The sequence below is a fragment of the Vombatus ursinus genome, unplaced genomic scaffold (genome assembly GCF_900497805.2).
Source record: "Vombatus ursinus unplaced genomic scaffold, bare-nosed wombat genome assembly UNPS02012758.1, whole genome shotgun sequence".
Classification (NCBI taxonomy): domain Eukaryota; kingdom Metazoa; phylum Chordata; class Mammalia; order Diprotodontia; family Vombatidae; genus Vombatus; species Vombatus ursinus.
Genome location: NW_020952536.1, coordinates 1,098,017 through 1,112,380, shown reverse-complemented (window position 1 = coordinate 1,112,380; position 14,364 = coordinate 1,098,017). Strand labels below are relative to the sequence as shown.

Genomic DNA, 14,364 nt, shown 5'->3' with positions numbered 1-14,364 from the left:
CTCTCTCTCTCTCTCTCTCTCTCTCTCTCTCTCTCTCTCTCTCTCTCGTGTGCGCACACACGTGCACACACACATTAACACACACACACACACACACACACGCTTTCCTCCCCAAAGCCTTGGAGAGGCTAGAAATAGCTGTGTCATATATGTAGATATATGTAGAAATAGCTGTGTCATATATGGATATGTACGTATATACAGTTTTAAACTTTCATAGCTTACAACTGCACTAAGACTTTTAGGACACTCGGTATTTGTGGGGGCTGTTCATTTCTGTAGGGAATTAATTAATGGCCATGAGGTGGTGTAGTGGATAGAACCCTGGACTTGGAATCAGGAAGCCTCATCTTCCTGAGTTCAAATCCGACCTCGGACGCTTCCTAGCTGTGTGTCCCCGGGCAAGTCACTTCACCCTGTTTGCCTCAGTTTCCTCATCTAGAAAATGAACTGGAGAAGGAAATGGCAAACCGCTTCCTTTGCCAAGAAAAGCCTAATAGGGGTCATGAAGAGTCAGAAAGGATTGAAAAAGGGCTGAACAAAATGAAATAGCAGTGAGAATATTCCTCCTATCAAGATTTGCCCTGCTTTGCAGCCTATAGTCTTGGAGTTGCTGGGGGTACCCAGAGGTTAAGTGACTTACCTAGGGTCACCCAACCAGTATGTGTCAGAGGTCATATCTGAACCCAGGTCTCTTTGATTGTAAGTCCAATGTTCTTACTACTATACTTCACTGCCTCTCTTCTGGACTAGTCCTTTCATTTTACAAATGAGGGAACTGAGGCCCAGAAAGTGGAGTCAATGACTGATGATAGCATTGAGGGCTGGAAGAGGCCTTAGAGATTATCTGGTGCCATCTCTTCATTTAACAGATGGGAAGACTGAGGCCCAGGGAAGTTAACTGACTTGTCCAAAGTCACACAGTAGAATTAGAAGAAAGCCTCCCTATCACAGTTTGGGTGGCCGCTAAACTTCGTAAGTCCTTCTATCCAGGTCTAGCTAATAATGAATAAATAATAGCAACAACTCATATTTTACAGGTTTGACAAGCCTGGTCTCATATGATTTTCAGAAAAACCTTGTGAAATAGGTGCTATTATTATCCCAATTCTATAGGAAACTGAGGCTGAGAGAGCTAAAGTGATTTGCTCAGGATGGTACAACTGGCTAGGGTCTGAGGCAGGATTTGAATTCAAGTTTTTCTGTCTGCAAGCTCAACTCTTTGTCCACTGTTCCCTCCAGCTTAGGCAGCTCACTCTTTCTGAACCAGAAGTCCCACTCCCCACCTCCCCTCCACCTTCCCTTTACTGATTTTGCCATCCCACAACTTCTTCCCAGTTCCCAACGCCAGCTGATTTGGGATTCAGTCACCAGGCCTATTCTGGATCAGGCTCAATGATCCGTTTTACGCTTTGCTCCCCACTCCCCACACACTTCCAATCAGAAAGCTGCCTGATGACTTAGTGCCTTCCCACCTTGCAGAGCAGAGCCAGAAGGAACTTTCTAGACCATTAAGTCTAGCCTGTTCATTTCACAGATGAGCAAACTGAGGCTCAATGAATGGGCCAACAGGCCACCCAGCTGGAACCTGAGCCCAAGTCACTGAAGTCAGCTGCTCTTCATGCCACAAGTCCCTGCCATCTCAAGGGATCTTTTCCTTCCCTCATCCTCAAAAGGATATGGGAGTGAATGGAAAGAACTGTCCCATAAGATTCAAGTTTTATCCCATCTCCAAAAAAGACTCCCCCCCCCAACTCCTCAAGTGCAGAAACATGCGCTACTTCAGTCACAGTTCCCCTGAGCTCCTCCCAAGTCACAGTTATTACTTTTGTGATTTTGGGAATGGCGCTTCAGATTCTCTGGGCCTCAGTTTCCTCATCTGTAAAATGAGGATGGACCTGATTGTCTGTAAGGTCCCTTCCAGCTCCAATCTATTAGTGTGTGATCACGTCCCACTCTGTGTGTGACAGAGACAATTATGACCAAAAATAGCCCACATCCTCAAGAAGGTGACAAAAGAATCAACAGTTTCAGTGCCCAGTTAAAGAAAAGGCAGCTAGGTGGCACAGAGGGTAGAATACTCAGGAAGGCCTGAGTTCAAATACATCTAGCTTCATGACCTCGGACAAGTCATTTAATTTCTTTTCGCCTCAGTTTCCTCAACTGTAAAATGGAGATGATCATAGCACCTAACCTTCCAGGGTCATTGTGAAGATCAAATGAGATAATATTTGTAATATAAAAATGCTAGCCATGCTAGCTTTGTGTCAGACACTGTGCTGGAAAGTGGGAGTACAAAGATGTAAAGAGGACAATCCCTCCCTTCAGAGAGCTCTGAGGGAGTCAGACAGAAGAGACAGCAGGTGAAGATCCGCCAGATTAGAGAGGAGATGAGGAGAATCCAAGAGAAGCAGAAATGAGGGGAATCATGGGATGGAGGCAGGAGAGGAGAGGTCGGAGAGGAGAGAAAAAAGTCGAGGGAGATCATTGGGGAAAAACAAGAGGGTCAGAAAGTAGAGAGAGGAGATGAGAGAAGTCAGAGAAAGATGGGGGGGAAGCAGAATAGAGAGGCGGTGAAAGGGGACGAAGGAGGAGAGGCGGCAAAAGGGAGAGGCGGAGAGAAGGTGAGGAACAGAGAAAGGTGGAAAGGGGTGGGGCCAGCCTGGAGATCCAGGCGTGATCCGGCCTCTCCTCCGGTCTCCCCCGCCCCCTCTTCCCCGCAGGTGTCCGTTTGCCAGGAGATGTTGCAGGAACTCCGTCACGCCGTGTCTTGCCGCAAGACCTCCCGTTCCCGCCGCCGCCGCCGCTACCCGGGGGTCCCGGGCCGGGCTGCTCTGTCCCTGCGGGCGGTCCGGGAGATGCGCCTCAGCAACGGGAAACTGTACTCTGCGGGGGCGGGCGGCGGAGAGTTGGGCGGGGGTCACGGGGGCCCCCAGCGCCTCCTGGACGACCCTGGACCCCCTGGTCGGCCTCCGGCTCCCGCCCCGGCCGGCTGCACCCACGTCCGCGTCTGCCACGAGTGCCGACGCATCCAGGCCCTACGGGCTGCAGGTGGGGGGCCCCCTCGGGGCTTGGTTCCCCCGACCGAGACCACCAGCCCCCCGAGGCCCCGACCCGGGCCCCCGGCGCCCCGGGAGCTGTCCGAGCAAGAGTGACCGCCCCCATTCCATGGGGCGGGCTGGCAGCCAGCTCAAGAACTCAGGCTTCGGGGAGAACTCCGGCTTATGAGCAGCCGAGACTGAGAAGGACCTAGGCGTCCGGTCCCCTGACCCCACGAGGTGCAACCTGGACTAGAGAGAGAACAAGGAGCCTGTCGGAGGCTCTCGCGAATGCGACCCAGGCGACCGGGTGGCCTGGATGGAGGGGAACCCAAGTGGCCGAGCCCTTGGCCCCTCTCCACTGGAGGGAGCATAACGGACAGAGAATTTCCGACTCTGGACTCCCAAGATTTGGCCTTTTGGCAGCCAAACCCGCCCGAGGGCGGGCGGGACCGGGGTGGGGGTGGGGTCTCTTGCCCTCTGGAGCCCCCTGGTGGACTGGCCAAGGCGTAGCGGAGAGCAGGAGCCGATTTCGGAGGCGAAGGCCCAGAGCCTGGATGCTTGAATCCCTCCTCACGGCTGGGGGACGCCCAGAGGCCCTGCTTCCAAATGTCCTCTGGACTGAGCGCCCCACCCAACCTGGGGCAGGAGGGGGAGGCGACCTCCGGCCCAGCTTTCTGTCTCTGTCTCTGTCTCTTTCTCTATTTTTGGGGAGAAACCCCTGGATTTCTATGACACTCCCTAGGGAGGGGGTCGGTGGTTCCCCTGTCCCTCCCCCTCCCGAGTCCCCTGTCCCCGTTGGAATAAAAAAAAAATCAAAGAAAACCTCAACCCCTGGGGACGCCCGGGCCTCTTTTGCTGAGGGGAGCGGGAGAGGTGGAGTAGATGGATATCTAGGCTAGAGGATGGAGAACGAGAGATCGGAACCTGGGGCCCTGAGGATCTGTGGGTCAGATCAGGAGGCCTGATTTCCTGAGGGTGTGAAGGATAAGGGATGAGGCTACCTGATTCTCGGAGGAGCGGGGCGGGGGGGGGGGGGGCGGGGGGGGGGAGCGGAGGGAGGAGCGGGAGCCTAGCTCCTCAATGAGAACTGGTCCCTTCCGGTCTCTGTCTTTCTTTTCCCTCGGCCCTAGAGTCACGTAGTCCTTTCCCTACTTTGTCCTCCTCACACCACACCACCTCCCATTCTCCAGTAACTTGACAAAAGAGGGAACTAAGTCAGGGCCAAGTCAGAAGCAAGGCCAGAACTAGAGTCTGAGTCTCCTGACGATCAAATGCAAGTTCCTCCCGCTGCTGCCCCCACAGCCCCATATTCTAGGTTTCCAGAAAAGCAGGCAAAGAGGGGCGGAGTTGCCGGGTGAAGTCTTCTCTCTGCGCAGTCGCGTTGCGGGACCTGCCTTTCCTTCCACCCCCGGGTGGGGGGGGCTCCCGTCTCCAAGGCAACCGAGATTCTGGCTCTTCCGCCCCTCCCTTCTTTTCTGTCCCTGGTGCTGAGTGCCCAGAGACAGTGAGAGAGACACACACACAGAGATATGGCTGATGCCAGAGGGAGTAGACACAGGGTCAGAAAGGTAGAGATAGACTGCTCTCTGGGGTCTTTGCTGGAACAGAACTATGTTAAGGGGAGGAGTGAGGGAGATCACACAGATTTAGGCCTAGAACGGACCTCAGACTCTATCCTCATTTTACAGAGAAGGAAACTGAGACCCAGAGAGGTGAAATATCTTGGCACAAAGGGAGTAATCATTAGAGGCAGTATGTGTGCTCCATTCAAATCCACCTGGACCACAATATTTTGTGTGACTGAGTGTGGTTGTGTAATATTTATTGGGCATAATTGTGGTATTGGGTGTGATTGTGTTTACAGAGTGTGGGTGACTTGTGACATTATGTGATATGTATGATTGTTGTTTTTATGATGTGTGTAATTTGTGTGTGACATGGCTTTTATGGGTCTGTGTGTGCTCTTTTGATATTTAGCGTGTGTGTGACTTTGTGTTCTGAACATAGGCATTTATAGAATGTGAACCAGATGTGCCTGGATGTGCTGGCCCATGCTCTATGAATACTTATTATAGCTGTGACTGTGTGAATCATGTGTGTTCCTTTCATGGTGATGTTGTGTGTTTCCACGCGTGGCTAGTTGTGAGATTGTGTAATTGTGAATATTCCATGTGAGTGTGGCTGTCTCTGTGTGTCTAGATAGCAAAGGGGGTGGGGTGAAAAAGAGCGAGATCATAATTTCCCCAGATGGGGTGGGTGGAGGGAGTTCTCTAATGGTCCCCGCCTCCATCCCCACAACCGTCTAGTATTTTTCTGTGAAAACTTAACTGCAGCAAAAAAAGGACAAGTGAAGGTCATATCGAGGAGAAAGGAGAAAGAAGCTGGAGAGACAGGGACATGGAGAAGTGAAAAGACAGAAACTGATGTAGACAGAGTCCAAAACACTGGGAGAAAAAGATAGGGTGACAGAGAGACACAAAGGATCATAGAGAAAGGAAGAAAACCGATGAACAGAAAGAGCAGAGACCAAGGGAGGGCCAGGGAGGGAGAAACTAAGGAACAGGGAGGAAGAGGATGAAGGACAGAGAGACGATGAGCTGAGGGGCCAAAAGGACAATCGCAGTGACCGAGCAGTGGAGAGTGAAGGACAAAAAGACTAACCATCTTGGCGCAGGCTCTGAACTTGGGTCGCTGTCCATTCAGCACCACAGCTGACAGGAAATAGCTTCAGGTTAGGGACCAGTATTTGCAGATAATGGAAGCTTTGGGAGTGAGTGGGTCTACTATACATCTTCCGTACCTCCCACTATACAACCATCACCCACACACAATATAAATACCCTTCATCCCACCTCCGACCCCACAACAGACACCTTTATTCACTAGACATTCACTAGTCATCTGGACCCTTCAACCTACACCTGTCACATCACCCACACACTCCACAACACACACACTCCTCATGACATGTCTGCCCCAACAAACTGTACATTCTTGAATACTGCATACGATTCACCCCACTTACCATCCTATAAACCCCCACTTCCTTCCACAGCACATTTTCTCTCTAACACTCTTTTCCTTACCCATCTGAAAAGAATACTCCATTCCTTACACCTCACACACCACAATCACACACTCTACATTCCTCACACTACTTCCCCCTGCACACTATAAATCTCTTCCACTTCAACATTATATGCATTAGAATCCTCAGCCAGATTGGATGGGACACTGCACACACACTGAGTTCCCCCTCCGTGCAGCCACTACCCTGGTTCATGTTCTGAACCTCAAGGTCTCCCTTGCTTTCTCCCAGTCTCTGATCCTATAGGGATTCTGTTCATGTCTCTTGTGTGTCTCCTTTGTTCAATTATTATCTCTTTGAGTACCTATCACAGCTTCAGGGTCAATAGCTCCCCTCTGTTTCTTTCTCCAGGTTCTCTAGATCCCGAGAAGTCCCCAGTTCTGTCCCTGCGACCTTCTCTTTTCTCTGTGCCACCACAGCTCCTGCATAGGGAGGAGGGAGGCTGCAGAGTCATCAGTCCTTCTGTGGTCTGTTGTCAGTGAGTGTGTGGCTGGCATATATTGTGTAACTGCATATATTGGACTGCATTTTATGCATTTATCACCATGCATTTCTGCATGTCTGTGAGAATGTGAATGAGTGCCTTATTGTGAAACTGTGTGTATCTAAACATATGCCTGTGACTATGTGTATGTGTCTTTACGAACATCCCATCTTAGGTGAATAACATGTGAGTGTGTGGGCCATGTGATTTTAATCATAGGATTTATATGGACTCAGGATTATTATAGGGGCATAGGATTTATAGAGATCACTTGGTCTACCCCTCTCATTTGGCGGATAAGAAACTGAGGCCCTTTGGGAAGTGATTTGCCTGGAGTCAAATAGGTAATGACCAGATCCTTCTGACTTGAAATCAGAACTTGCATTACACTATGCTTCCTCCCCCTCCTCCCTTGCCCAGGGACCTAGATTTCTTGCCTTTTAATATCCCTAAGCAATGTCTCAGTGTTCTTCCCTTCAGGAATGCAGACAATCTAGCCCTCAGCCTCCTCAGGCCACAGATGATATTGTCCCTCCCACCCCAACTCTTTCAGGGACTTGTCCCCTCTTCCCTTTAGGCACTATAAGTCCAAAGCCTGTGTATAATTCTCTCATTTTACAAATGGGGAAACTGAAGCCTGGAGAAGGGAAGTGACTTGCCCACAGTGCTGTTGGTAGCAAGCAGCAGAGTCAAACTTCCAATTCACTCCAAATGTACATTCATTTGACACCCTCTGTGTGTGTTTATGTTAGACCCAACACTAGGAGTACAGGGAGAAAATGTTGGAGATTCTGGTTTCTCTTTCCCACCTTTCTAAGACAACTAAGTGATAGGGCCTCCTGGAACTGGACCATAGGGGCCTCCCAGTCTCCATAGTAATAGCCCTCCACAACCTTCCAGCCCTTCAGTGTAACCTGCCTACTGTTACCTGGGCAACCAGCAGCTCCTGAGCCTTTTCTGGGGCTGGGGGTGTCTCTGAATGTCTCCATCCAGTCTGTGTGTCTGCCTGTCTCCTTCTGCCTCTGCTTCTGCCTGTCTGTCTTCATCTTTCTGAGTGCTCTATGTTTTTCTGCCTTTTGCTGGCTGGGTCTCTATCTCTGACTCCATTTCCTTCTCTCTGTCTCCCAGTCTATGTCTCTGGACTTGATTCCACTACCCACCCCATGCACTGTCCAGTAAGGCAAACACTCCTTTCCCCACTATGTCTTCTCTCTGGTATAACAGTGAGAATAACTGGATTCTCAGATGGGAAAATGAACCTTTTCATCCCAGTTTCTGCTGCTTTTTGTTTTGTTTAGTTTTGTTTTGTCTTTGCCATAGAATGATATTGTGGCAGCCGAGAAAGCCTAGGTGATCTCAGGCTACATTGAGAGGGGCAGAGTCACCAGGACCAGGAGGTGAAATCACCTTTGCTTTAGGCAGGCCACATTGGGAAGACTGGGCTCAATGCTGGGCACTGCACTTCAGGAAGAGGGATTGTCCAGAAGGTGGCCAAGAAGGTCAAGAACCCAGATATCTTGCACTGAGCATGTTTAGCCTGTGGAAGAGAAGCCATCATAGTTCTCTTCATATGGAAGAAGGACTAGGCTTGTTTTGTTTGTCTTCAAAGGGCAGAACCAGGAGTAATGGGCAATAGTTGTTGCAAGGAGGCAACGTTAGGCCTAATATCGAAGGGGGTGGGGGGTGGGAGATGGGGTGAGGAATCTCCTAACCTCTCCTAAAATGGAATGGACTACCTGAGGAGGTAGTTGGGTCCCTCTTCATTGGAGGTCTTTAAGCATTGGTGGGAGTGTTACAGAGAGGATTCAATGTTCAGATAGGAGTTGACCTAAGATGGCCTTTGAGATCCAAGTTAGAGTCTTAGATTCTTTGTTCTAAGGACCCTTCCAACTCTCACATTGTATTTGCTAAAGACTCTTCCAACTTTCTGGTTTTATATTCTAAGGTCCATGTTCTAAGCACCCTCTCAGTTCTGACATTCTCTGTTATACCCTAAATTCTGAGATCCTTTCCCATCTAATGTTCTCTCAATCAATGACTTACCTAGTACCTGACTTAAATAACAAGTTGCCCTTAAATAACAAGTTTCATGGGAGAGGAACAGACATGGGAGGGGTGTGGAGTGGGGATAAGTCCATTCCTTGCTGGGGCAGTGGGCAAATAAAGGGCAACACAGCCTGTTTAATAGTTTAGCTCCAAGTGTCAATGACATACTTTGTCCTAGAATTGTAGAGCTTTAGGAGGCCAGGGACAAAGTCTCACACATTTGTCTTTCTGTCAGGTGCTGAATCAAGGCCCCAGCCAGTAAAGGGCCCTTAGAGAAAGTTTGCTAGATATTATCATACAAGGTGCTGATTTGTCTTTTGTATGATGTGTCTGCATCCCTCTAACCCTAACCCTACAAACCTCTTTATCTCTGTCCCCCTCCTTGGTTCTGCCTCCCTCTATGCCTGTCTCCTGAGCTCTGACTGTCTCTTCTTGTTGACCTGTCTCTACATCTCTTTCTGTCTCTCTCTGTCTCTGTCTCTGTCTCTGTCTCTTTCTCACTGTTTTGGTCTCCCTCAGTGTCTGTCTTTCTTTTCTCTGTCCTTTCTTATCTCTATATCTTTCTCTGTCTCCCTCTGTCTCTGTCTCCTGAGTTCTGCTTGTCTTTTCTTGTTTCTCTGAGTCTCTGTAATTCTCTTTGTTTCTCTCTGTCTCTGTCTAGTCTGGGTCTTTGTTACTGTTTTTTCTTGTCTCTGTGTCTCTGCATCGGACTGTCTCTCTCACTCTGTCTCTGTCTTCCTTTGTGTCACTGTCTCTTGGTCTCCCTCTGTCTAGTCCCTTCTTTCTAGTTATCTCTGACACTGTCCCTGTGAATCTTTTGATCTTTTTGACCCGGCATCTCCCTATCTTTAGTTGTCTCTTTATCTCTGCATGTCTTGCCGCGGTATCTATGTCTCTGCTTGTCTCTGCCTCGTATGGGTAGCAGGCCGTGTGCAGTGTCTCCCCGCACTGCAGAGGGTTCCCGGGGCTGCCCCTTGGGCAGGGAGGGGGGGGTGAGGTTGGGAGAGAGAGAGAAGAGGCGGGGGCCGGGGAGCCTGGCATCCCGGGCGCCCGAGGCGGGGGCTCCGCAGCTCTGCCCCCCCCTCCGCCCCACCCCCCCTGCGGAGGCCGCCACGACAGCTGCAGTGCCAGGGGCGGAGACCAGGATGCCACTCATCCCGCCGCGTCCTCCGATTGGCCGGCTCCCGCCCCCCCGCGCTCCCGGCCATATGAGGAGGCGGAGGCGGGGGGGCGGGCGGCCTCTTCTGCGGACCGAGCAGCGGACGCGCGGACCCAGCCCCGAGCCCAGTCCCGCGCCCCGCTCCCGGAACCTCAACCCCAGAGCCCGGAGCCCTGAGTCCCGAGCCCCCAGTCCCCAGCCCAATCCCCATCCCCGTTCCCCGGCCCCCGGCCCAGCGAATCCGCCAGGATGGGGGTAGGTGCCCGGGCTGGGAGGGGGCAGAGGGTGTGTGTGTGTGTGTTTGGGTGTGTGTGTGTGTGTATGTGTGTGTGTATGTCATTGTGGGGCTGTGTGCCAATGTTGTGTGTCCATGGGCTGGGATTTGGGATCGAGTGCGATGTCGTGGGCCTCAGTGTGGCGTTGTCTGTCTGATGTTGTGTGACACGTTCGGATCTGTGTGATGTTGCGTGCCTGTGTTTGAGATGTAGGTCCGTGTGACATTGTGCGCCTGTCTGGGACACTGGGTATCTGAGCATGAGATGTGGGTCTGAGTGACATTGGGAAGCTGTGCGATGTCGAGTATCTCTGTGTGTCATTGACGGTTTGTGTGTGACATTGCGGGACTGTGGAGCTGTGTGCCTTGTGAGATGGTGCTTGGATCTGTGTGCAGCACTGTGAGCTTCGGCGAGGTGGTGTCATTGAGACTTTGGGGTGTCTCGGTGCCTTTCTGAGTCTCAGTGATACTGTGTATGTGTGAGCGGGTGCCTTTGACATCTGTGGCTGGGATTGCGGACGTGACTGTGTATGTCTGGGTGACCTTGTGTGCATCTGTGTGAAATCCCCCTTTCCAACTGCAGAGTCGGGGAGTTAAGCGGGATCAGAAATGACCTCGCTCTCTCCGTTGCGGCCTGGCCTGTCAGGGTGGGGGGCTCCGCAGTGCGCTGCTGCTGTTAGGTGTGTGCGCGTCTGTGTGTGTCGGTGCGTGCCCGAGCTGCCCAGAATCGGGGGACATGACAGGAGGGGGGAGCTCTGGGCCCCTGGAGGGGGAGGGAGGGAAGGGGAGGGAGAGGGGCAACATTAGCATCTGTGCCCAAGAACGCTTGAGCTGCGTGTCCCCGTGCCCTTGTCTGTGTGTCCTTGCCTCTGTCCATGGGTCTCTCCACCAGATGCTGTCACTTCGGTTTCCTGAACCCCCTTCGCAGACCCGGATCCCATTCTGTCTGATCCTCAGCCCGGGGGCTTTGGGGAAAATGGCCTTCAAGAGGAAGGGGATGGGGACTGGGACAAAGATGGAGGATGGGGGTGGAGATAGGGTTGGAGCATGGGAACAGGGGATAGGTTTTGGTATGGGCATGAGGATAAAGATGGGGGTTGGGGATGGAATTACAAATGGAGGATGAGGGAGAATGGGTTGGGGACAAGGATGACAGCATGATGTAAGGAAAAGAGTCTAGTCTCGGAGTCAGGAGAGGCCAGGTGTCGAATCTGGGCTCTGCCACTGTGTGTGCCTGGATTGGGCATTTCACCTCTGTGGGCCTCAGTTTCCCCATCTGTAATATTTAATACCTGCATGATCTAGCTGACCGTGCTGTTGTGTGGAAAGCGCTATGTAAATATTGGGAATGCGGACCAATTTGGTGGATGCGGTTGGGGATAAAGATGAAAGCAGGGAGGGAGTGGATGACACTGAGAAGCACAGAGAAGCAGAGGACACCAGAAAGCTCAGCTTGCCTGGAGACGAGAGAATAACGAATTTAGAACAGGAAGGGACCTTAGAGGTCATTTAGTCCAGCTTCTTCAGTTTACAGATGAGGAAACTGGGTCCACAGAGGTGAAGGGACTGGCCCAAGGTCACAAGACTAGCTTGGTCCATTTGTCATCGTATTCAGTCTTTTCCCCATTGCACCATGATTGAGATAAAGATGGAGGGTGGGAACAGGAATGAGGGTGGGATAAAGATGGAGGGTGGAAATGAGCTTGGAGATGGGACTGGAGTGGGGAGGAAAATAAAAATAGGAAGTGGACATGGGTTTAGGGAGGGGGCAGGGGAAGGGAATGAGGGCTTTTGACTTCCAGGTAAGTTGAACTGGGGGGTTCTAATGCCTCAGGACAGGGGGAGGGAAATGGGGGAAGGATGACTGAGGGAGGGGAGGCAATATGGGGGGGATCAGGAGAATGGTTAAGATATGAAATTGATTATGGGATTTTAAGAAAGACAAAAATGAGTGTGGGGAGGGGAAGAGAGATCAGATATAACAGAGAGAAAATCCCAGAGATACTTGGGGGAGGGACCCAGAGACAGACATTGGAGAAGACATAGGGACAAAGACTTGTGCTACTGAGATGCCTACAAATAAAAGAAGAGAGATAGAAAAGTGAGACTCAGAGAGCCTTGGTCTGAGAGAGACATTGCTACAGAAAGACAGAGCTAGAGAGACACATGTAGGTAGAGCTGAAAAGAGACAGAGATGGATGAAATGAAACTACAATATAATGGGGGAAAAGGGACTGATATGAGAACACGGGATATAGACTGAAAGGAAAAGACAGATAATTACAAGAGAGAGCCAGGGAAAGAGAGAGAGAATTTAGAGACATGAAGCTGAAAGGATGGACACACACACACACACACACACACACACAGAAACAGAGACAAAGAGAGAGACAGAGACAGAGAGAGACACAGAGATGCAGAGATAGAGACAGAGAGACAGAGAGGAAGAGGGAGAGAAAGAGAGAGACAGAGACAGAAAGACAGTAGTAGAGACAGAACATGAGGAAATAGACACAGAGTAGCTTTAAAACAAAGTATCTGGTGGAGTCACAATGGGAGAGAGACAGCAAACAGAGAAGGAAGAGATTCTAAGTGCTAGAGAAAGACACAGAGGCAGATCAAGACTGAAATAGAGGGTGAGGGGAGGGACAAAGAGAACAGACTTCAGCCCCACCCAACACATGCCTCTGTACCTCACAGTATCCCTTATTTTGCTTCTCAGTCTACCTCTCCCTTCTGTCTTGTTTTTTCTGTCCTTCAGTCTCTCCATCACAATGTGTCCCTGTCTTGGTTTCCCTGTGTCTCTTAGTCTCTGTTGCTCTCTCACTCCAGGACAGTGTCCTTTTTCTCCACCTCTGTGTCCTTGTGTCTTAATAGCTTCCCCTCCCCCCACCCCGCATTGCTTCTCTGCAGTCCCCATCTTTCTGCACCTATCAGCTTGCCTCTTCCTTGTTTCTCCATCTTTTTCACCATCTGTCTCTCAGTCTCTCTGCCTCCAGAGTCACATTTCTGCAAGGGGAAGGGAAAGAGTGAAGGACAAAGGTTAGGAGATTAAGGAAAGGAAAAAGAAATCTGAAGGTCGGGGGGGGGGAATGGGTATAGCAAAAGACAGATATAATGGAGAGGCTCAGAGACAGGAAAAACTAAAGAGATGGTAATACAGTCAAGTAGACACATACACACACACACGCACACACACACACACGCACACACTGAGGCAGGAGCTGTAGCTGGGCATCCCCTGGGCTGTCCTTTGCCATATTCCTCCTCTTTTCCTCTCCTCCCCCTTCTCAGTCTTTCTTTGTACCCTGCTGTTTCTCCATCTGTGTCTTTTTCTCAGCCTGAGTAGGCATCCTATCTCCCTCCAGCCTTGTCTCCAGGGCCCCTTGTTCAAGGAGACTTCCCAGATGTACTTGTCCCCCAGCCCCCGTTACCTCAGGGATCCTGGCATTTGTGCCCAATGCACTCCAACCTGTGTTTCCAGGTTTAGGGGGCTGGAGGGTAATGAAACACTGGAATTCAGGTTCTGTCTTCCATCCCCCATCATTCATCCCCTTGTCTTTTCCTCTAGAGGGCTCCCTCCGATCCTCTCAGTCTCTTTCTCTCCACGTTTCTGTCTCTCCATCTCTCTCATGCTTTCCTCTTTATCTCTGCCTTTCAGTATCTCTGTCTTTGCCTCCCACAGTCACTCAGCATTTGAGTTCCTCTCTATCCATGTCTCTCTGTCTTTCCATTTTTCAGATATCTACCCTTCCCTGTGTCACTGTCTATCTCCCTGCATGTTGTGGAGACTCTGAGTCCTTGGATTTCATTAATGCTCAGCTTCAGTGCCCCAACTCTTCTAGGGTGCAGTCTTGCTGCAGGGCTGGCCAGTGGCCAGGCCTCCCCTTCTTCTAGATCTCTTCGTCCTCCTCTTCCCTGCACTCTGACAGCTGTCTTCTCCCTCCCGTTTTTCTTTCTCTGTCTCTCAATGAGTCTCTCTAAATTGCTATATAAATGTGAACACATTACATCCCTACCTTTTCTTTCCTGATCTGTCCCTGTTTCCATTTTCCTTTCTCTCTGTGTATTTCTGCCTCCCTATTTCTCCTTGTGTCTATCTGACTACATGTCTCTCTGACTCTATACCTATGTGTTTTCCTTTCCTCTTCTCTCTATTGCTACCCACCTTTCTCTGTCTTGTCCTCTTTTCCATTATCTCTGTGTCCATTTCTGTCTTTCCCTGCATCCTTCTTACTGTGTGTGTCTCTCCTAGTTCTGTGACTTTCAATG

The 14,364-nt window shown here is 50.6% G+C and overlaps 1 protein-coding gene across 1 annotated transcript in view; it reads left to right on the top strand.

Moving 5' to 3' along the window:
• GRIK5 (glutamate ionotropic receptor kainate type subunit 5) overlaps positions 1-3,155 on the top strand; it is a 28,396-nt gene extending 25,241 nt beyond the window's left edge. Inside the window, exon 19 of the mRNA XM_027858214.1 lies at positions 2,724-3,155. Coding sequence (XP_027714015.1) covers positions 2,724-3,155 — 432 coding nt within the window. The remainder of the gene's footprint in view (positions 1-2,723) is intronic.
• The last annotated feature ends 11,209 nt before the right edge of the window (positions 3,156-14,364 follow it).